At 55.4% G+C, this 22,134-nt stretch overlaps 2 protein-coding genes across 23 annotated transcripts; one reads left to right on the top strand and one right to left on the bottom strand.

Moving 5' to 3' along the window:
* The first annotated feature begins 407 nt into the window (after positions 1-407).
* On the top strand, positions 408-17,823 carry EXOC7 (exocyst complex component 7). 22 transcript variants are annotated; one of them, XM_081027761.1, is made up of 21 exons: positions 408-559; positions 749-1,104; positions 1,960-2,144; positions 2,342-2,447; positions 5,215-5,437; positions 7,366-7,533; positions 10,230-10,322; positions 11,232-11,300; positions 12,241-12,386; positions 12,671-12,823; positions 13,062-13,160; positions 13,478-13,540; positions 13,818-13,884; positions 14,592-14,630; positions 15,266-15,331; positions 15,625-15,745; positions 15,979-16,074; positions 16,852-16,915; positions 17,128-17,169; positions 17,264-17,397; positions 17,594-17,823. In XM_081027761.1, exons 3-21 carry the CDS (start codon positions 1,993-1,995, stop codon positions 17,694-17,696), a joined length of 2,004 nt encoding a protein of 667 aa, XP_080883887.1. In that variant the 5' UTR covers positions 408-559; positions 749-1,104; positions 1,960-1,992; the 3' UTR covers positions 17,697-17,823. The 22 variants fall into 22 exon arrangements, with proteins under 22 accessions (XP_080883887.1, XP_080883868.1, XP_080883884.1 ...); XM_081027742.1 differs by having other exon boundaries at positions 414-559; positions 749-814; XM_081027758.1 differs by lacking the exon at positions 10,230-10,322 and having other exon boundaries at positions 414-559; positions 749-814.
* A 695-nt stretch (positions 17,824-18,518) lies between these two features.
* ZACN (zinc activated ion channel) lies at positions 18,519-22,074 on the bottom strand. The gene is made up of 8 exons (XM_081027764.1): positions 21,685-22,074; positions 21,507-21,551; positions 21,250-21,356; positions 20,829-20,998; positions 19,933-20,057; positions 19,606-19,816; positions 19,313-19,477; positions 18,519-18,856 (listed from the first exon to the last, which is right to left on the bottom strand). The coding sequence occupies exons 1-8, from the start codon at positions 21,958-21,960 to the stop codon at positions 18,666-18,668; spliced, it is 1,290 nt and encodes a 429-aa protein (XP_080883890.1). The 5' UTR covers positions 21,961-22,074; the 3' UTR covers positions 18,519-18,665.
* Between the last annotated feature and the right edge of the window lie 60 nt (positions 22,075-22,134).

Here is a 22,134-nt window from a genome sequence, read left to right as displayed (position 1 = left end):
TGTTTGTAGCAGAGATGGGCAAACAGAAGGCTTTCAATACATGGCAGCTGGCTACCAAATCAACTTAGTGAAGGAAACTTAAGAAGCTACAAAAAGCACACACATATATAGTTCATTTACAAAAAATGCAATGATATTATACAAAGTTCAAAGTATTCACAGTCCTAGAGGATTCCCTTCCTAAGACCTATGCAGCAAGATGTTTTCAATATTTTTCTTGAGCATCTACTATGGGCTAGGTGCTGTTCAGAAAGGGTAAGTGTTGAGTGAAGCTCTGCGGGCTGGTCCACAACGGCCACACTTCCCAGCCACATCCAAGATGGCTACTTGCTCCCGCCGGTCACTGGGCTTCCGCCTGCCTCTCCCAACATGGCACCACCAGCGAGCTCTGGGGCGGGGCCAAGGGCGGAAATGGGTGTGATAGGGACGGGAGCCGAGAGGGCACGCACGCTGAGACAAAATCCTGGAAGTGGGAGCCTCAGGGGTGGGAGCCTCAGGGATGATCCCCCCGCAGGAGGCGTCCGCCCGGCGGCGGGAGATCGAGGACAAGCTGAAGCAGGTGGGACTGGGGCTGGGAAGGTGATGGAGGAGGTGAGGGAAGGGGCCGAGATCCGGGCCGGGGCGTCTGCTCAGGGAGGAGGCGGGTGGGTGGGAGCGCTCCCTGCAAGGAGACGGGGTCGGGGGCGAGAGCGCGGTGAGGGCCTTTAGCTTCCGGCTTCTGCTCCTATCGTCCCCTCCGCTTCCCCAGGAGGAGGAGACGCTGTCCTTCATCCGAGACAGCCTGGAGAAGAGCGACCAGCTCACCAAGAACATGGCAAGTAGCCGCGCAGCCGGGAGGGGCTGACGGGCCTCCAGACCTTGGAGGAGAGCCCTGCGACCTGCGGTTCGGTCTACACGGCCTGAGGTTCCGGCCCGGCTGCTGGTGGCGGTGCTGTGTGGGTTTCGCTAGCAGTAGTGCGGCCTGTCTCTTACTTCGCTGCCCTCCCCTTGTCCGCCGCTTCCCTGAGGACGCTGCAGCCCCGCTGGCCTGGACTTGCTGCTTTCTGTTCAAGTTCTCCATTCTTCCTTCTGTCTTTCTGCGAACATTTAGTGAGACTGACTTTGGTGGGCTGGGTCCTGGTCCCGGGTCAGTCTTCAGTTCGAGGGATGGTGGGATGGGAGGGCCAGCACTTCCAAGATGAGCAGGGCGGGGGGACTCAGCCATCACGCCTGGAGGGCTGTCGGGGCAGAACAAGATTTGAAGTCAGATCTGGGATCTAGCCCTCACCCTCCACTTATTTGTGTGTGGCTCCTGACAGGTAACTCTGGCCTTCAGTTAACTCATGGGACAAGACAGACACTGTCAACCTCCCAGGGTGGCTGTGAAGGTCATAGGAGCTAATGCATGGGAACACATCTTGCACAGTACCTGGTATACAATAGGTGCTCAACAGGTAGCAGTTTCCTTCCTTATTTTTAGAGGAGACTGGAAAAGCACAAATTGAGTAAATACAAACTGGGGTATGTATGTATTTAGTAACATAATCGTAAAGTCCTACTCCTTATTGAATGACACTCCCCCTTAGAGAGAGAGGGTTTTGAAGGTGCCAGCAATGCATTTGAGCCCCTCTGTATGAAATTACTTCCTGTTCAGTCTAGGAAAGCTTCAGAGAGAACAGAAATTGAGATTTAGCTTCAGAGGGTAGAAGGGAAGCCATCCTGGGGTGATTATCTTAGAAGAAGTGAATTTGCTGCTTGGCTTGCCTTCAAATCAAACTTCATCCATTTTATTTGAACCGCCTCCTGTGGGCACATGGTACGTGCTGAGGCTGCAGAGATGGATAGGTACAGCCTGTCCCTTCCCTCAGGGAGCTTGTTGTCTAGAAAACCAGAGAAAAAGGCAGCAAATGCCAAGACCTGATGGGTAGAAGCGGTGCTGGGACCACCCTGAGGCCTGAGAGCGCGGGGCTTCCCCTGCAGGTGTCTATCCTGTCATCCTTTGAGAGCCGTCTGATGAAGCTAGAAAACTCCATCATCCCTGTTCACAAGCAGACAGAGAACCTGCAGCGGCTGCAGGAGAATGTTGAGAAGACTCTGTCCTGCCTGGACCACGTCATCAGCTACTATCACGTGGCCAGTGACACTGAGAAGATCATCAGGGAGGGGTGAGCCAGGGCCAGAGGGTCACATTCCTAAAGCCTCCTGGACCAGTGGCCATAGGCCTTGGAAGGGAGGGGTGGAATATATTTGAGCCTGGAGTCCCTTGTGTTACTTCTCTTCTTTCCCATTCCTATTACCATTCCCTTGGTCCTTCTCTTCGTCTTCCATCCACCTAGGCTGATCTGGCTCTTTTTCTTCCCAGCCCCACAGGTCGGCTGGAAGAATACCTGGGAAGCATGGCCAAGATTCAGAAGGCTGTGGAATATTTCCAGGACAATAGCCCAGACAGCCCAGAGCTCAACAAAGTGGTAAGGGATTAGCAGGGTAATATGAGAGCGATGGGGACACCAGTCACTGCCCTGGTCTCATGAGAGACTAAGCCAGCTTCAAAAAGGCTATCGTAGAATAAACAGAACTATATAATACAGTTCACAGACTGTAGTCATGAAGACCTCTGCCTCAGGAATGACATGATACATTTTTATTACATTTGTATAATTTAACTAAATTATAAATTACATATAAAATGTAAATTTAACATTTGATTTATATAAACGCATTTGTGGGGTTTTTTTTACTGTGCTACAAATACATAATATAAAATTTATAATTTTTAAATTTATTTTTGATTACAGTGGACATACAATATATTCATTTCAGGTGTACAACATAGTGATTAGACGTTTATATAACTTACAAAGTGATCACCCCAATAAGTCTAGTACCCATCTGACATCATGCGTACTTATTGCAATATTGACTATATTCCCTATACTGTATTTTACATTTCCGTGACTCATTTAATAAGTGGCGATTTGTATTTCTTAATCCCTTTCACCTTATTCACCCATCTCCCCAACACCCCTCCCATCTGACGACCGCCAATTTGTTCTCTGTATGTATGAGTTTCTTCCTGTTTTGTTTGTTTATTTTGTTTTTCAGATTTCACATATAAGTGAGATCACATGTTATTTGTCTTTCTCTGTCTGACTTATTTCACTCAGTATAATACTCTCTAGGTCCATTCATATTTTAACCATTTTTAAGTGAACAGTTCAGTGACATGAAGTACTTTCACATTGTTGTGCTGCCATCACCACCATCCATCTGCAGAACCCTTTTCATCATCCCAAACTCAAACTCTTATCCATTAAACAGTAACTCCCCTTTCTCCTCTCCCTCCAACCCCTGGCAAGCATTATTCTACTTTCTGTCTCTATAAATTGGACTATTCTGGGAACCTGAATTTGTCTTTACATTTGACTTTTTGCATTGTATCTTTGTGTGTAAGCATTGGGGTTATTAGGTCACTAGAATAAGATGGGGTAAGGCTGAGAAGTGGAGTTTACTCAGTGCATGGAGGAAAGGAGAGAATGCTGCCAGGAAAAATGGTGGGAACAAAGTGTGAGGAATATTAGGGGAAGAACCAACTTGGACTCAGTCACCTGGCACACCTTCCTGGTGGCACCACAGTTCTAGCCCCAAGGTGTGTCTTGCCCAGAAGAGAGAGTAGACTAAAGAACAAAGATAGGAACATGGCTTTTCTTCCCAGAAGGCTTTTGCTTAACGCAGCACTTGCCAGCTTTTCTTCCATCATGGTCTCTGTCAGAAAGGAGGATATTTGTATGTCTCTGGCTGCTCACAGCCCCAGGGTCGATACCTTGGCTCTCCAGTATAACCAGTCTACTGCAATTCATGGTTGGGGGGCCTGCTCTCAGAGATTGGGATGTCAGGGGTGGGGCTGGAGAACTTTATTTTTGAGGGTCGCTACCCAGTTTGGATCACAAAGTGAAGAGCTCTGTGCTAGAGCTTGGACGTGGGAGTGGCGTAGAGAAGGAGAATACAAAAGATATAAAACTATAGGTTTACCTTAGAAGACTTACTTTTTATTTTAGCAGAAACACCCCAACTCCTTTCTCTCCTTTCTCTCTCTTTTTAACATCCATATTGAAATATAATTCACACACAATGAAATTCATCCAGTTAAAGTATAAAAGTCACTGGTTTTAGTATAATCACAAAATTGTACAACGTCACCAGAATCAATTTTAGAACGTTTTCATCCCTTGAAAAAGAAACCTGAACCCACAACAGTCACTCTTCTTCCCTCCCCTCCCTATTCACCCAGCCTCTGTCATCACTAATCCATTTTCTGTCTCTATAGATGGGCCTGTTCTGGACCTCTCATATAAACAGAATCGTACAATATGTGACCTTTTGTGTCTGGCTTCTTTCACTTAGCATAATGTTTATAAGGTTCGTCTACATTGTAGCACATGTCAATGCTTCATTCCTTTGTATTGCCAAATAATACTGCATTGTGTGATTATACCACATTTTATTTATTCATCGCTTGATGGGTACTCCACTTTTTGGCTACTATGAAAAATGCTGCTATGAACCCTTGGTGTTCACGCTTTGTGTGGACATGTGTTTTCAATTCTCTCAGATGTTCTTGATACCTGTCCCTTATCAGATATGTGATTGGCAAATATTTTCTCTCATTCTGCGGGTTGTCTTTTTGATGGTATCATTTGCAACACAAAAGTTTTTAATGTGACATGGTCTAAAGTACCTATTCGGTTTTTTTGCAAACCCTCTTCTCACAAGAAGACGTTAATAGCGCAGTGAGAAAATAATCCACCAATATTTATGAAGCACCTACTTCTTATAAAACCCTAGGTTTCACCTGTGAACATACAGTTTGAGAGAACATAAGGTAAAGAAAATAAAGGAGGGCTTCCTGGCATTTCTTCTCTGGGTTAAAGGACTGGAAGGCAGAGGAGGGAGGCGGAAGGGAAGGGCTAGCTGAAGCCAAAGTGGACCTTCTTCCTCCGTTTTTCCTTCCTTCCTCCCTCCCTCCCTCCTTCCTTCCTTTTTTCCTTCTTTCCTCCCTTCCTTCTTCCCTTTCTTCCTTCCTTCTCTCCCTCCTTCCTTCTTTCCTACCTCCTTCCTTCCTTCCTTCTTTCCTTCCTTCCGTCCTCCCTTCCTTCCTCCCTCCCTTCCTTCCTTCCTTCCTTCCTTCCTTCCTTCCTTCCTTCCTTCCTTCCTTCCTTCCTTCCGCTGTTCCTGCAGAAGCTGCTATTTGAACGGGGAAAGGAGTCCCTGGAGTCCGAGTTCCGTAGCCTGATGACCCGGCACAGTAAGGTCGTGTCCCCTGTGCTCATCCTGGATCTGGTCAGTGGCGAGGACGAGCTGGAGGTGCAGGAGGAGATGCCCCTGGAGCACCTGCCCGAGGGCGTGCTCCTGGATGTCGTCCGCATCTCCCGCTGGCTTGTGGACTATGGCCACAACCAAGGTGAGAGGGCCCGGTGGCAGGACCCCGGGGCAGGGCCAGGGAGAGGGGCGTTTACCTTTATTTTATTAATCCACTTGGGTATTGTGGGGTTTTTCTTAAGAAAGAAGTTTAATAGGAAACAATAGCAATTAATGTACAGCTGATGTATCAAATTGTGAAACAAGCCAAGCTCAAGCTTTTATTTACATACCTATGTTCCTGTGGGGTTTTTTCTGGGTTAATTATAAAATTTTCAAAAAGTGCAGAAAGCCTCGGGTGAAAACCGTAAGTCCATCTCCTCACTTCCCGGATGCCTACAATATTATAACCCAAAGATGAGAACTGTTCAGGTTTATTTATACCCTTCCAAAAAATACTTCTGCAGCTGAGAGTGTGTGCGTTAGAGAGAAGGAATGGGTGTGTAGCCTGTGTGTAGCCTGTGCTCATTCCCACATGGACAGGAGCGTACTAAACACCTCCTCCAAGGGTTTGGTTTTTAGCTTGTGATAGGCCCTGAGATTGTTCCATGTCAGTTCACGTATATTTGCTTCGTTCTTTTTAACAGCTGCATACAATTCCATGGTATGGTGGTACCAGCATTGCTTTCACCAATCCTAGGATTAAAAATCAAAACATCTCGAGTTAAGCACAAATTTTAGAAAACAAAAATTCCAGTGAATATTCAAGTTGAAGCTTTTCGGCCCTCCACATTCTTCTCTTTGTTAGCATGGGCACGTAGCAAGTTGTCCGTGTGCATTACTGTGGTCCCTGCCATCCCTCAAGGACTGGTGACCGGTCTCAGGGCCGCCATGTATTGACCACATGAGCACGTCATGGCTCATGCTGGGCGGGGAGAAGAGGAGGGCGGGAGCCTGGAGATTTTCAGGAACTCCGTTGGGATAAGAGGGAGGCCAGTGGACAGCGTCCAGACCCCTCAGTGCCCTTCGGCCAGAGCCTCTGGGCGTTGGTCCATTTTCCACATTGAAGATTCATGCAATTTCCTTGGTGGGAACTGCTGAAATGTACCACAGTGTCCGTATCATTTGCATTTTTGGATTTTCCGGCTTTTCAGTACTCATAAATAGTGCTGCTGCACTGAGCATGCTTGTGTGAATTGCTTTTCTTCTTTCCGGAGTTCTTTGGGGTATTTTCCCAAAGGTGTGACTATCAGGTAGATTTGTCCGAACAGATCTGCACACTTCCCTGCAGTCGCGAGTTCCTGTCCAGGTAGGTGGGCCGACTGATAGCCCCGTCGCAGCCTCGTGGCTCTTTGTTCTTCTTCAGTTCTGTTTATCCCAGCTATTTGATAAGGCTGCCGCGGGCCTCTGGTTTTTATTTTTTTATTTGCACTTTGTGACTGGCTGAGGATATGGTGCGTTTTTTCATTCACTGACATTTGTGTCTCTCTGCCTCCTATAAGTTGCCTGCCTCCTTTGACACCTTACCAAGCTGAATCTGGATGTTAGCTTTATATATACGTATGTATGTATGTGTATATGTATATATATGCGTACATATACATATGTATGTTTTGTTTGTTTGTTTGTTTGTTTATTTTAAGGAGGGCGCAGCTCACAGTGGCCCATGTGGGGATCGAACTGGCAACCTTGGTGTTATTAGCACCGTGCTCTAACCAACTGAGCTAACTGGCCACCCCAGCTATATATTTTTTATCTTAAAAAATCATGTCATGTCCCTTATAGCCTGTACTCCACCTTGCCTTCCAAACTTACAACTGATTATCAGTTCTGTCGGGATTTTTCCCTTTTAAGACTGCTGGATTCAGGAAGAGGCCAAGTGGGTGGCTGCAAACCAGAGCAGACGCTCTGAAGGGTCTAACAAGAAGAATTGGGTGGTCTGCAGGGCTGGTCTGGAAGGGAAAGGGTGGTTTTTATGGTAAGACAGGCAGGAACCCCTGCTGCCACAGCTGTCACCCATCTCTTCCCCAGATTTCATGAACGTCTACTACCAGATCCGCTCCAGCCAGCTGGACCGCTCCATCAAAGGCCTGAAGGAGCATTTCCGGAAGAGTAGTTCTTCCTCCGGGGTTCCCTACTCCCCTGCTATCCCCAACAAGAGGAAGGACACTCCCACCAAGAAGCCCATCAAGCGGCCAGGTGAGTTCCCACCCCGGAAGGCGGCAGGACCTGGATTGCTTTCGGCCACCCTGCACTTAGCAGCTTCAGCCCTTCCAGAGCTCCTCCTCAGTCACCCCCAACTGTAGGAACAAAGCACAGAAAGCAAGTGTCTATCCACCTAGCAAGGACCCCATCGAGAGAGGCTCTTCCTTCTGCTCAGCAGAGTCTGGGGGTTACATAAACGTCTTTGGAGTGGGCAGGGGGTCACGGAAGTGGAGAGGCAGAGTTTCAGGGTGCCAGGGCAAAGCCACTTGCGGGGCTCCCTTTCCCTCGTGGTTCTGTCAGGAGACCAGGCCGCTGCAGACAAGACCATGGGATGGGATGGGGGGAGGCTGCAGCCTTCACCTTCCAGAAAGCCAGGGTGGCTTGAAGTGACGCATACTGAGAAGTGGATGGGGAGACTTTCGCAGGCAGTCCAAAGGAAAAAACTCCCAGCCCGTCCTCTGAAGAGCTTAATCTGGCTTTCAGGCTGCACTGCAAAGTCAGGGTGTGGGAAAGTCGAGAGAGGGCAGTTGAGGGGACAGAGGGAGGCCGAGGCTGTGGGTCGTTGGTGTCCTGGGTGAACAGCTCATTGTCCTTCATCATGTCATGTCCCTTATAGCCTGTACTCCAGGTAAACAGTGTCTTGTGTGTCAGCTGTCGCTTGGCAAGCCTGGCTGTCTCCGGCTGCTGAGAGGTGTTGCTCAAGGAGAGGCTGGGACGCGCTGGCTGAGGGGCTGCCACAGGCATGTGCCCCAGCGTGGCCCGTGGAACGTGTCCCTTGTGACAATGGCTTTGTGTAGACTTACACCCTTCATTTGTCCAGTCCCTCCCTACCTATCCGTGCGTGTCGAAGGGCAGAGTGTCTGTTCGCACTGACAAAAGCCTTCATCAGGGTTTGGAGCAATGGCAGAGCAGAGCGTTAGGAAAGCTGGGTGGCCCTAGAAGGAAGCGCGCTGCCTTTTCCCCTGCAGTGTGGACATCCTGGCCGCCCTCCCAGCAAACCTGCCTGCCGCAAACAGTGACTCCACTGAGCCAGCCTGCTGGGCTGTGGCTGTCTACACAGGCCAGTCACCTCTGTGCCTTTGTGTGTTGGGCAGGGCCTGTCTCCCGGAGGCTGCCTGGGCTTGGCCGTCTGTGCTCGCTTCCCTGCCTCTTCTCTGATGGGTCCCTGGAGGCCCCAGGACGCGATGGGCTCCGCCCCAAGAGTGCTTGGTGGCCATGCAGGGGCGGGGCCTGCCAGGAGGACCTAATCTGTCCTTGGCTTATAGACCCAAGAGGAAAACTGTCCAGGAGTGTCCCCGTGGTTTCTGTGGGGTTCAAGAGTTGTCAGGAGCTGGTGGGCTCAGGACCGATGTCAGGAACTAAGGAATCAGGCCCGGGGACATCAGTTCCTGGATGTGGAAAGAAGAGCAAGGGGCCTCAGTTGGTCAGTAATGAAACAACCTCAGCGTCATCTGTGGTAATTGGGCGCTTGATGGGTTTGGCGGCTGCTGGACCTGACCCCCATCCATGCTAGTGTGCTGGCCAGCCCATCTGCTCCCAGTCGGTTGTGGGTCAGAAGTCTGATACACTCATTAGCGGGCCTACTCTCTGAACACAGGGAGAGGCTGAGCCGGGGCCTTGAACTTGGTTACTAGTAGCTAACTGTGGTATGGTGCAAACAGAAAGAAATGAGCCCCTCCAGACCTTGTCTTTTTTCACCCCAGCCTTTAGTGGGGCGCGTCAGGACCCAGGGAAGAGGGACCGGAGTTACGCTCATGGGTGCTTCCCCTTCCCCAGTACATTTTATTAACAAGGCAGCTGTACTCACCTATTGGAGATGCTATTTTGTTTCCCCTCATTTTCTGCCCTGAGGTGTCTCATTCCCCCAGAGGTGGCTGACCCTGGAGGCTGGGGGCGCTGCAGTTTTGTTTGCATTGTTTTCACTTGTGACACTAACTGTTGTTTTTTTCCCCCATGCCAAAAGCATGTACCTTTTCCTACTGCCTTCCCTCCACTCTCCGCGGGGTGACTTCTGTTAATCCCTCTCAGCTTTTGAGTTTTTCCCAATTGCTTCAGTGGTTTGGGTACCTTTGGTGCGTGGGGCCGGGCTGCTTCCAAGCCTTCCGTCTTGGGCACCGCTCTCCCAGGAAGGGTCTTCCCCTCACCAGCTCCCAAGTGCTGTTTTCCATTGACTACTGTTTGGCCGTGTCCCAACACTGAGCATGCCCGAAACTCTGCCTGGCATTTGGGGCGGGGCGCAGGCCTCCTGGCTTCGAGGTAACCAGGCTCTGCCACCTGGTTGTGCCCTCAGGGTGTGAGAGTTCCGTCATCAGCTGCTCCAGTCCTCGGCTGTTCGGATTTCAGTGCCACTCAGTTGTACTTTTTAATTTGGCTTCCACTGGTGGATTATTGCTCACCTCATCTCCTTCACCCTCCTTGCGCTTCCTAAAATGAGCTCAGATCCAGAACAATGAGGGTCTGTAGCAGAATCAGGAGGTCCATTTGGGGAGCGAAATGTGTCCGTTCCTTCATCTCCGTCTGCAGGGTTTCCGGTGGTCCTGGGGAAGGGCCTGCTGGGAGAGACGGTACTGGGCATGCTCATTGTTGGGGGGCCGGGTGTGGGGCCGGGGGGCAGGTGGAGGGCCGCTGCTGTTTTCTCTCACTCGTTTCCTAGGTCTTCTTATCTCCTCTCTGTGTGGCTCTGGTGACAGGGACGATCCGGAAGGCTCAGAACCTTCTGAAACAATATTCCCAGCATGGTCTAGATGGGAAAAAGGGGGGCTCTAACCTCATTCCTCTGGAAGGTAATCACCCTGTGTTCCTCTCCTGTTCCCTCCTCCTCCACCGTGTGTTCACTCACGTGGCAGGGCAGAGCCTCCAATCCCCCAGGAGGGCCTCGGGAGAAACCCCGAGAAGGGAGCAGGGTGGGAACTACAGGGCCCTGGGCCACTCGCTCCAGCTGGCGCCGACAGGTTTCATGGCCCTCAGCCTGGTCCTGTCTGGCTGACGGCAGCTCTGCCCTCCCTGAGGCTTCCCATTCCCTCCCCTCCCTGTCTGTCCTTGTCTCCTGTTTGAACTCAGAGAAAGTTCTTTGTCACGGGCAGCCCTTTCACGCTTAGACCAGCAGTGGCCGGACCAAGCTGGCCTAGGCCACATGGCCAACCCCTCCACCCCGAACTTTAGAAAGGGGTGTGTGTGCAGCAAGGGGATGGGCAGCCAGCAGGACATGTCCCTTCCTCCCTCCTATCCGAGGAAGGACAGCCCCAGCCTGATGGACCTGACCCTCCTTCAAAAGTATGATGCTAAGGGATGAAAGAAGGCTGTCCCCATTCACTCTGCAGTGACATTTCTCTAACTGGTCTCTCCCAGTACATGGCAAGATAACCCCCTGGGGCCGAGCATCAGCCCCTCTGTAGCTTCCGGCAGCTCCTCAGAACGCTCCTTGATCCTTGCCGCTTTCTCTTGGCCTCCGGGCTTGGGGAAACCAGCTCCCAAGGGTGGTCCAGGGCACTGCAAGTCAGGCTTGAAACGGCTGTTCCCAAGGTGGTCTGAGGCAGAGGAGGGGCTTAGAGGCCTCTCCAATGCCCCTGCCCCAACACCCTACTTCACACCCCCTCCTGGAGATCGAGGGCTTCTTCCCAGTCCCCCAAGGGGCAGCCCACCCGGCCCCTGGATAAACGCTGCTTGTATTTGTGCGGCCGACGTCTTGCTAGGTCACGAGCATGATTTCCGAGTTAAGCACCTGTCCGAGGCCCTGAACGACAAGCACGGGCCGCTGGCCGGTGAGTACCGCAGCCCAGCCCGAGGGCCTTCACAGCTGTCACTGGAGGGCCTGTCCCAGCACGGCTCAGCTGGCTGCTCTGCTCCGAGGAGCGGCCAGGCCTGCTCGCCTCTCTCTCCAGTCTCTCTCTCGGGCACTAGGTCTCCTTGCCTCTCTCCAGATGGTAGTGCACACCTGGCTCTCAGAACCTGGGCCAAGGGGAGAAGTAGCTGCTATTTGGAAAGTGGGCAGACAGGGAAGACAGCTCCCTGGAGGGCAGGGAGCCCTGACACCTGACTCCAGCTACAGCTGCAAAGTGCTGATTCCTGGGAGCCCATCCCGTGGTGCACAGGACTAGGCTGCCTGCCCCAGCCTCTGGTAGTGGGACCCAGTCTCTTCCTGGGGTAGCCGACAACCAAGGAGCCTTCCTTCTCTGGGGCTCGCATTGCCTCTTCTCAAATTTTGACCTCATGCCAGCTACCCTCCCAGGCCCTAGCCCACCGCCTTCCTACATTTTCCAGAAGGCCTGGCTGGTCTAGTAACTGCCTTCACAGGCCCAGCATGTTCTGAGATGGATGACTGCAGTGCCTGCCTGCCTGCCTCGTTGAGGGGGACACTGCTACCTGTCCGTCCCTGGCTGCCCTCTTTGCAGTATAATTGAGAACCCTTAATCCAGGGATCTGACATACCCTATTGAGAAAATCGATTCCGGGATCTTCCTTCCTTGTCCTTTTATCCAACCCCCCATCCCCTCCAGTACCTGTCCATGCCAGAGCTGAAAGAGAAGCCAGGAGAAAGGCTAGACACGGCCTGTTTTCTCCTTGAACCCGTCGGGCCTGCTGGAGCCCCCAGCTTTCTGCCAGAACAGTCTCCCTCCTCCCCGTCTGGGGACCCCCGTGCCCCCACAGCAGGGAGAGGGCTGCCCCCAGACCAGCAGCTCAGCGGCACTGCTGTCCCCCCAGGGAGAGATGACATGCTGGACGTGGAGACTGATGCCTACATCCACTGCGTCAGTGCCTTTGTCAAGCTGGCCCAGAGCGAGTACCAGCTGCTGACAGAAATCATCCCTGAGCACCATCAGAAAAAGACCTTTGATTCCCTGATACAGGTCTTGCCCCGCCTCCTCCCCCCACTGCCCCACCCCCGGGCCCTGCCCAGATGCCCCAGCAAGAGCTGTCACTGCAGAAGCTGGAGTTCGGGCCAGGCCTGTTGTCTGGCCCACAGATACAGCCACCACCTCCATCTGGCACCCTGGGTGGTGTGACCTAGTTGGCACCTCCCACCTCCCCATTGGAAGCATTGTGGCTGCCCCCATACCCCTCCAGGTGCCCCCTTGGGAACCAGCCCCCACCTCTCTGCCCCCCCCCAGCGGTGTCCTGGTCCCTCTCTCAGGACGCACTGGACGGGCTGATGCTTGAGGGGGAGAACATCGTGTCTGCTGCGCGGAAGGCCATCGTCAGACACGACTTCTCCGCGGTGCTCACCGTCTTCCCCATCCTGCGGCACCTGAAGCAGACCAAGCCTGAGTTTGACCAGGTGCTCCAGGTATGTGGGGGGGAGGCCCTGGGGACACGAGGAGGAGGAGGATTCGTCCCGCGTGGTCTCCCAAGAGAATCTGCTGAGGGTGAATGGAAGCAGCTCACAAGTTTTGGGAAGGACGAGAGGCAGCCCCTGGCGTGAGGGGCGGGAAGCAGCTGGGAACGAGGCTGAGCTACAGGCACAGCCTGTGGCTGAGGACAGTGGCCGCGGCCCTGGCCTGTTGTGCAGCCGTGTGCTTCCTCAGGGAACGGCCGCCAGCACCAAGAACAAACTGCCCAGTCTCATCACGTCCATGGAGACGGTTGGAGCCAAAGCGCTGGAGGACTTTGCGGACAACATCAAGGTGATGTCCCTCCTTCCACTGCGGCTGCCAGCTTGCAGGGCTGTGGGCAGGGCCACCATGATCTGGCTCGGCCACTGCTTCAGAGGGCAGACCTCGCTGGTCCCCTGTCAGCACCCACGGCCTCCCTTTCCTGGGCACCCCAATAGTAGCGCTCCTGCCCTATTTTCCTGGCTTTCCTGTCTTGCTCACCTTTGTGCCTAAGAGGCGTGCTGACACCTCTCTGCCAGGAGGTGGCACCATGAGCAGGCCCACCGGTGTGGGTGGGGGCCAGGGCCTGCTTGGGAGCTGTTTAGGGAATCGGGCTGTTTTTTCTACAGAATGACCCCGACAAGGAGTACAACATGCCCAAGGATGGCACTGTGCACGAGCTCACAAGCAACGTAGGTGCTGCCCAAGGTCACCTGGGGAGGGGAGGGGTCCAGCCTGGCTCAGAGCCACCCATGCCTTCACCACTAGTGGCTAATGGCGAGAGGGACATGAAGTGGTTGGCCAACCCAAAGTGCGAAACATGAAGTTTGCAGCCACCCTTTACACTGGGCAGACCCCTGGCCCTGCACTTATCCTGGAATGGTCAGAAGGGGTGCCTTGTGGGAGGTGATTTGACCTCTGGCTCCTGCCCATGACCTTCTTCCTGGACCCATTCTCTTCCTGATGCAGGCCATCCTCTTCCTGCAGCAGCTCTTGGACTTTCAGGAGACGGCAGGTGCCATGCTGGCCTCCCAAGGTACTTGGCACTTCCCAGCAGGGCCCCCTGCCCTATGTCCCCCTCCTCCCTCTTGCCTGGAGACATGCAGTAGGCCCCTGCTGGGGCCCTGGCCCCCTCTGGTGAGATTTCCCCCAGCCCTGTGGAGTGGGACAGAGGTGTGGCCTGTGGCAGGACGCTGAGCTGGTGGGCCCTCCCTTCCAGACCTGACTCCACCCCCTCGGCTCCCTCTGCAAAGCACTCACCCGTTTGAAGGTGCCCTTCCTGCCCCTCCCTCCATATTTCTCCACCTCCTCTTGTGTTCGCTTGTCCTTCTAAGGAGTCACACACAGCTGATCCTTTTGGGGGCTGGCATCTCAGGCCCAGCCTGGTGTCTTTCCGAGGTTGGCACTTGAGGAGGCACACATTTCCACGTCATTCCTGGCACTGAGAGCCAGACCAGCTTGTCGGGGCCCCGGGCCCTCCCTGCTACCCTCATTTGGGGGTGAGGAGCCAAGGCACTGCCTCTGGCCTGCGGTTCTCCAGGTCTCCACTTCCCTGTGTGTCCCCTGGTCTTCAGCGGGTCCAGCTGGGGTGTGTCCTGCTATCTGTGCTCTGGCTGTCGTGGGGAGTGGGCTGCTTGACTCAGACTACACGGCCGTTTCTAACCTGTTTTTGCACTTTGCGTCTTTCTCCTGTCTTTGTCTCTCCCTCCTTCCCCTCTGTGCGCACTGCCTTTCACTCCGTAGTGCTTGGGGACACATACAATATTCCTTTAGACCCCCGAGGTAAGCAGGGCTCTCAGCCCCATCCTCCCCCTCGGGTGAGGTTCCCTGGGGATTGAGGCAGTGGGACAGACTCAGCACCTATTGGGGAGTGGGGGTCAGAGGGGACATGGGCCCCTTCAGGGTGCTCCCAGCTCTCTCAGCATCCTGCACGGCCACTTCCTGTCTCTGAGCTTACCCAGGTGGCACCCTGCTCTCTCCCGCGTGAGGACCCCCTCGGGCTAGCCCAGCACTTCCATCCCACTCCCTCCCTCCCCACCCTGTGGCCTTCCACTCTGTAGGCCGCATGTCCCCTCTATCCGGCAGGGCCCAGTAGAGCAAGGGGTGGGAGAGGCCATGGGAGTCCATTCTGACTCTGCTGCCGCCAAATGAGTAGATGGGCCTTGCAGATACTACCCGGCATGGCTCGGGCTCTGGAGGGCAGGGATGTCCCGCTCCTGTCCTGCCAGCCTTCCTGCTGATCAAGGCCTACCAGTCACCATAGAGGGCCTCGCCCCTTCGTGCAGCAAGCCGGCAGCCCTGCGCCCAGCACCTTTTGGGCCCCTCCCGCGTTTCCTCAGTTGCCCCTTGGGCTGAGGCAGACTGGAGAGGGCCTTGGCATGTGCTGCTGCAGTGACAGCGCTTCTCCTCTCACACAGAGACCAGCTCTTCAGCCACCAGCTACAGCTCCGAGTTCAGCAAGCGCCTGCTGAGCACCTACATCTGTGAGTACTCGCGAGCTGGCCACAGCCGCCCGCGCCCTGTCCCCACCTCTCCCTTCCTCTTTTGTGCTGTCCTGCTATTCCTGGTCGTGCTCCTGGGCCCCCCTGACCTTTGCAATTACAACCTAACCTCTGGTTCAGGGGTGAGGGAGTCAGGCAAAGGGCCGCTGAGGCGTGTGGCGTCTAGGGTCGCGAAGGGTTAAGGAGTGAAGGCTGGGACTTGGTTTGTGGGTCTTGGGGTTGGGTCATTTTGGACAAACTGCCCTGAGGACATGGCCACATCCTTCCCTGTGCAGGTAAAGTCCTGGGCAACCTGCAGTTGAACTTGCTGAGCAAGTCCAAGGTGTATGAGGACCCTGCTCTGAGCGCCATCTTCTTGCACAACAACTACAACTACATCCTCAAGGCCCTCGAGAAGTGAGTGACCGCAGGTGCCAGTCTGTGGCCCTCGCCTGCCCGCCCGCCCGCCCTCCCGGGGCTGGCTGGACCCTCCGTGTGTCCGCTTGGCGGGGGCAGTGTTTTGCTCTTCAAAGTCCCAGGACCCAGGCGGGCGTGTGTGCTGCCTTAGCACTCCTGAAGGTCTGGGTGGGGTGGGCAGGCCCCACTGGTGCTGCTCCCGAGGCCTGCAGCCGCCTCTGCTCCCCACCCAGGTCCGAGCTGATCCAGCTGGTGGCCGTGACCCAGAAAGCTGCTGAGCGCTCCTACCGGGAGCACATCGAGCAGCAGATTCAGACCTACCAGCGCAGGTGAGAAGGGGCCCCGCCCTCACCCCCACCCCGCACCCACCGCGCCTCCTGCTCAGAGTCTCAGGACGCTGGGCCCAGTCGGAGTGGGGTCAGTCACGGGGAATTGTTGCCCTGTGGACCCCAGCCTCCCACTTGTTTTCTAATCACATTCAGGGGGTGGACATGGGAGCCCCCTCCCCTACCACTGCTCGCTCCCTCAGGGCCGCTCTGCCAGCCTCTTCAGGGGTAGGCCACCTGCCCAGGTGAAGCTACCACTAATTGGAGGGCTGACTGTCAAAGATGTGGGTAATATTTGGCCCGAGTAAAGAGCAAAGTTGTGGGAGCGTTTGAATTCGACTGAGCCTCTATATGCCTTGCTCCTTCTGGGTGCGTGCGTGCATGCGTGCGTGCGTGCGTGCGTCTCTCCCTTTGTATTTCTTCCTCTGAACCAGTCTCCCTCTTCCTTCCCATTTAGCTGCCCTCTGCCCCTCCTCTCTTTCTCATCTGCTTCACTTTATTTTGCCATATTGATGTGAAGCATAGTTGATAGTATTTGTTCAATTTATTGAATGCTGTTTCCTGTTCTTGTTTTTAAAAGTGAGCAGCTCGAACATTTTCTATTCTCAAGGAAAAGTCTCAGTTATGTTTTGCTGAGTTGTGACCCAAAAATATGCCTGCCCCCCACAACCCCCCCTTCAATAGATCTAGAGATTTAAAACACAAAACAGAGCAGCCCCAGGAAGAAGCAGTTGCCTGAGGCTGTCATCCTCTGCTCTCTGCTTCTGTCCCTCCTGGCAGCTGGTTAAAGGTGACTGACTACATAACCGAGAAGAATGTCCCCGTCTTCCAACCGGGAGTCAAGGTGGGCTGAGGGCCTGGGCTGGGAGGGGCTGTCTAGCGGATGTGGTGCTTTTTGTCATGTCTCTGGGAAAAATGGACAGGAGTCCCTCCGGGGTCAGAGAGCAGAGGATGCTGTGGCCATCAGAGCAGCGGGAGAGAAGGCTGGGCTGGGGTGTTTGGGGGCGGAGCAGGTGCAGGCAATTCTGCTCTGAGGAAGCTTTCTTGACCCCACAGCTCCGGGACAAGGAGCGGCAGATGATCAAGGAGCGCTTTAAGGTGAGCTGGGATCCCGTCCCCTCCACTGCTCGCTGCTGCTGTTGTAGCAACAGAGACCCAAACGTCTGTCTCTGGCTCTCTTCTTGGTGGCCAGGGCTTCAATGATGGCCTTGAAGAATTGTGCAAGATCCAGAAGGCGTGGGCTATTCCCGACACAGAGCAGAGGGACAAGATCCGCCAAGCCCAGAAACACATTGTCAAGGAGACCTACGGGGCCTTTCTGCACAGGTGAGCCCCACGTCCCCAGCCGGGCCTCTGTGCTCCTCCGGGAAACAACGGGTTGTGGGGATCAGGGGCCCTGGGCTTTGGTGTGGGACCAGGCAGGGGTGTCACTCAGGGGCACCCCATCAGGAGGGCCCGAGATGACGTGGTGCAGGGGTAGGGCTAGGCCTCCTCCTGACTGCCGTACCGCCGTGCCTCTCAGGTATGGCAGTGTGCCCTTCACCAAGAACCCTGAGAAGTACATCAAATACCGCGTGGAGCAGGTGGGCCACATGATCGACCGCCTCTTTGACACCTCCGCCTGAGCCTGCTGCTGCCCCTGCCTGGTTGCACAGACCAGCCATGTTATCGGACACATAAACCAGTGTTAACCTGCCTGTGCACCGGGTGAGCTCCACATCCTTGGGGACAGGGACGTTTCTTCACCGCCCAGGCTAGGAGCCCTGTCCCTGGACCCTTGAGTCCTGGCCTGTGCTGCTTCCTGCATCCCCCGTTCCCCACCAAACCTGCCCTCTCCTGGGCACTGGGCTTTGTGTCCCTGACCGTAGCCTGCAGGGGCCGTGTAATGCCTTCAAAACAGGAAAGGACAGAGAAGGAAGACCAAGGCTCATGCCCAGAGCTGCTTCATGTGCACAAGAGCAGCAGGGCACAACGAGCCCTCCTCCAGCCCAGTTCAGAACTGGGGGTGCAGCACCCCCCTTCAGCCCAGACGTGGGGGTGGGCTCCGAGGAGCCAGATGGCCTGGAGAAAAAGCAAGTAGGATTGAGCTGCTCTCGGGTTTAGTGCAGGAAACACATTCTCCGTCGCCCACATCCTGAGGGTTGGGGGTGTTCTGCCTGCTAGGTGGCTGCAGCAACAGTGCTCCCTCTCCATGCCCTCTGGGGTGCAACGCACCTCAAGAGGTCAGACGCGTTCTGACCAGCCTCAGCGGCCCGGCTCTTGGGCCCCGTCTCCTGGTCCTGTACTCCTGGCCCATGGCCAAGCACCAATAGTTGCGAAAGGAGCAGTTAGGCTGCTTGAGGGCGGTGGTCAGGGACTGTGATGTGGGGCCCCACCTACATAGGACAAACGTGAACAGCTGAGCTCAATGAAGACAGACCCTTACGGTGCACTTGCACTGGGGTGATGGGTTTATTTCACACTCTATGCTAAGAGAAGGGCGAGCTCAGGGTGGCCTGGGCTCTCCAGGCTTAGGGAAGAGCGTTGACCTCCCTCCCCCCTCTCCAGAGACCAGTCATGGCCCTCCCCCAGGTCTGCAGCCCAGGTCCTGCCCTTTACAGCCTGGGCTGCCCGCCATGGGGTGCGGCCTCGCCGGGGGCTGGATCAGACTTGCACGTTGCCCACATCCAGAGTCCAGCGAAGACGAACTGGCTACACACCATCCCCGCCACATACACCAGGAAGAAGGCGTGGTCAGCAGCCTCAGCCCAGCTGCTCCAGGACCCCTTTACTGCTCTGGGGGCTTCTGGGGGGCAGAGGCAAGGAAAGCAGCTGCCCTTCAGGGCTCACCCTACACGCTCCACCAGAACAGAAGGGTGAAGCCCAGGGGCTGTCAGCTGTATTTCTCCCTGAGATCCACAACGAGTGAATATCTAAGTCTGGCCCATTCTAGGCCATCCTGAATTGAAGAAATATCCTCCTCAAGAGGCATGCACCACAGGCACGGGTTATGTCAGGGAGTTGGAACTCCCCCAGGGCTTCGGGAGGGTAACGTTGCTCCCTGCTCCAGACCTGCTTCTTCTGAGGGCCGACGTGCTGGAGCCCAGGGACAGTGGGGCCCACAGCCTAATGCAAGGAGCCTCAGAATAGTCCAGCGACCCCAGCCCCAGGTGTGCAGCCTGCCAGCTCTGCACCTGTCAAACCTGCTCTTAGCCTCATTCTCACCCCCCCCCCCCCCGGAAGGGCCCCAGGCCATGCCCACCTTCAGGATTAGGCCCTGGGTGCCCAGGATCTTGCCGCTCCCCTCTCAGGGCTGGGCTGGGGCTGCTCTTGGCCCTGAGGTGACCCCTGGCCAGCAGCCCGGCCAACAGCACGGTCTCCATGGTACTAATGAAGAGCAGCAGCAGCAGGACGGTGAAGTAGTAAACTGGGAAGGGGCAGGGGCGATGGTCAGGACCTCCAGCGCCGAGGTAGCTGAGCAGAGGTGGGGAGCAACACCGCCGCCCAGGCAGCGGTCCTGCCCGGGGCCGGCCGGGAGGGAGGGGCGGGGCTTACTGAGCAGCGGGTTGCAGGAGGAGGAGCTGGGCAGGGCCTGCACCAGAGAGGAGTGGAAGACCAGGTAGCCCAGCAGCAGGGTCACCTTGTATGCAGTGCGCTCGGTGGCCTGGAGGGGCAGCAGCCCCCCGCACATGTCAGCCAACAGCAGCGCCTCCCCAGGTACCAACAGAGCCAGGATGGCCTTTAGTGCTGTGTTCTGTAGGCGCAGCTGGAAGAAAGAAAGTGGGGCTTTCTGGGGTGGTGGGCAGCAGAAGGGTGACGTCATGTCCTCTGACTGCATCCTCAACGCCCCATCAGCCCTCTGTCAGCCACCTCCTGACTCACCTTCACCTGGAAGCAGGGTACCAGCTGCTGGGGTGGGACTTGGGTTTTCAAATCCCGAACTACATATTCCCTCTTGACACTCACAATCTCATTCACCACGTGGGGCTGGAACTGGAGCTCCATCGCTGGGAGGGGTGGGGGTGAGAACGGTGAACTAGGAAAAAGATTCCTCTGCCCCCAAATCTCCCTTGGGAGTACGGGCAGGGATAAGCTGGTTCCCAGGGATGATGGGGACTTGTGATGGCAGCTGGGGGCAGACTTGGAGATGAAACTGATCCTGAATTTGCAACCCCCTCAAGTTTGCTCCAGTTAGAGGAAGGGCCTTATCAGATTCATAGATGAATTTTCAGTGTAAAAATAAATGTACTTTGTTTTGCATCGCTTCATGGAGGGGAAGTGGTAGCAGACTCTTCTACCAGTACATCATCTCACACCTGAAATTCTAGTATTCGTGGGGCAGCAGCTGTGGTATTTCCCAGAGGGCAGGGATGGGAGGGAAGAGTGGGACTTCTCTGCCAAGTTGGACATCAGCTGATGGGTCTGTGGGATATTTATTGGGTGGCTGCACCTTTAGGATGAAGCCTCAGCAACCTAAGCTGACACTAGTGGCCCAGCCACTGCGGTTTGGCCCTGGCAGTGGAGGGCATTTTCTGTGGGGGAGTTGAGAAGGAGGGAGAAGACTGAAGTGGGGCTACAGAGAGCAGGGAGCACTAGGAGATGGGACTGCTGTGTTAGTGGGAGGTACAGCGTGAGAAGCATGGTCTGCTGGATCCATTCAGTTCCCCTAAGCCTGGGGGGTAGACTGGTGTGAACACAGGCCCACCGGTCGCGTCAGACGTTTGCCAGAGGCCAGCGGCTTCCCCTCCCCACACCCCCAGCTCCTGTCCTGTCAGCACCAGTGTCGCTGAGAGCGTAGAAGCTGAGGGTGCAGTCGCTCTGGTCCCTGGGGAAGTGCAGGAGCTCAAAGTCGCAGTTGGTCTCCGTAGTGAGGGCCAGGTAGAGCTCGACGTGGCCATCTGGGTCCACTCGGGCCTGTGGGCTCTGGTCCTGCCAGTCCACCCAGAGCCTGTGGGGAAAGGCACCAGGGCCAGAAGCCCAGCCCCTTCTCTGAAGGAGGAGGACCGCGACACGGGCGTATGCCCAACCGCCATCCCCTGCCCTCGGTTCCAAAAGGGAGAGGGGAACACAGGGCGGTGGAGGCGTCCCAGTGGTCTGGCAGGGCCAGCAAGAGAGGGTTGTGCACTAAGGGCCTGCAGGCTCTCCATGGGGAGGACAGCTGCGTGGTGGTTCCTGGGACTAGAGCTACGCCTCACTTACGCCTCCTGGAGAGTGAGTCCCGGTGTCCACAGTGAGCCCCAGGGCAGTGTAACCATGCGCCGGGGGTACACACTCCCGTTCCAGGCCAGGCGAGTGTCCAGCCAGGACTGGGGACACAGACACCAGTAAGGCTCTGGGTCTCCGTATACACGTCCCTCTCGGTTGGCTTGGCAGGTGGACGAAGGCCGGTACCTCTGAGCTGGACTCAGCGGGGTGTCCTGTACCCTCCCCCTCCTGTACCCTCTGTGGGCGCTTACCAGCCGAAGCAGCAACATAGAGGACATCGTGTACCGCAGGATGTCCTGAGGGGGGAGGGGCGGGCTACATGACAACAGAAGGAGGGAGACCCCAGCACTGCAGGGGCAGAGCCCTGTCCCATCCCCATCCCCAGCTCAGCACTCGGGTCCGCCGGCGCCGCGGCCTGAGGACACTTACCACGTTAAACACGTTTGATACGAACACCTGCACGTCTACGAGCAGGGGCGCACTCCCGTTTTTCGGAATTTGCCTGGTGTCCTGAACCTCCAGGGGCGAGTTGAGGTGGAAGAAGGAGGGCCAGGCTGAGGGATGGAGGTGGAGGTCAGCCGGGTGCCCTGGGGCCCATATCCCAAAGCTCATGACTTTATGCCTTCCACCTACCAACCGCTGGTTCGCGGAAGCCGAGACCCTGGACCAAGGGCTGCGTGGTGCCCAGTCTGAGCACGGCGACATGGAGCAGGAGCCTCAGAGCCATCAGAAGTGGCTGCACGGAGGGACTGGCTGAATCCGAGCCGCCTAAGCTACAAGCTGTAAGTCGATTTTCTGGGGAACTGGGCAGCTGCTCTGTGCAATGTCCCTGGAGCTCTGGGCTTAGTACCCTCATCCCCACCCCACGCTGGGTTCCGC

Source organism: Rhinolophus hipposideros (genome assembly GCF_964194185.1).
Source record: "Rhinolophus hipposideros genome assembly, chromosome: 20".
Classification (NCBI taxonomy): domain Eukaryota; kingdom Metazoa; phylum Chordata; class Mammalia; order Chiroptera; family Rhinolophidae; genus Rhinolophus; species Rhinolophus hipposideros.
The sequence above is the reverse complement of the archived record's forward strand: the minus strand, read 5'-3'. Positions and strand labels throughout refer to the sequence as shown.

Excerpts from the sequence above, each read along its gene's own strand:
- EXOC7 (XM_081027742.1), top strand. The coding sequence starts at position 500 with ATGATCCCCCCGCAGGAGGCGTCCGCCCGGCGGCGGGAGATCGAGGAC. Across the intron at positions 14,631-15,265 it reads TATTCCTTTAGACCCCCGAG|AGACCAGCTCTTCAGCCACC; the intron begins GTAAGCAGGGCT and ends CCTCTCACACAG. Across the intron at positions 17,170-17,263 it reads TGATCAAGGAGCGCTTTAAG|GGCTTCAATGATGGCCTTGA; the intron begins GTGAGCTGGGAT and ends CTTGGTGGCCAG.
- ZACN (XM_081027764.1), bottom strand. The coding sequence starts at position 21,960 with ATGTCGCCGTGCTCAGACTGGGCACCACGCAGCCCTTGGTCCAGGGTC. Across the intron at positions 20,999-21,249 it reads GGACTCACTCTCCAGGAGGC|GCTCTGGGTGGACTGGCAGG; the intron begins GTAAGTGAGGCG and ends CTTTCCCCACAG. Across the intron at positions 18,857-19,312 it reads CCCAGGGCCTAATCCTGAAG|AAGCCCCCAGAGCAGTAAAG; the intron begins GTGGGCATGGCC and ends TCTGCCCCCCAG.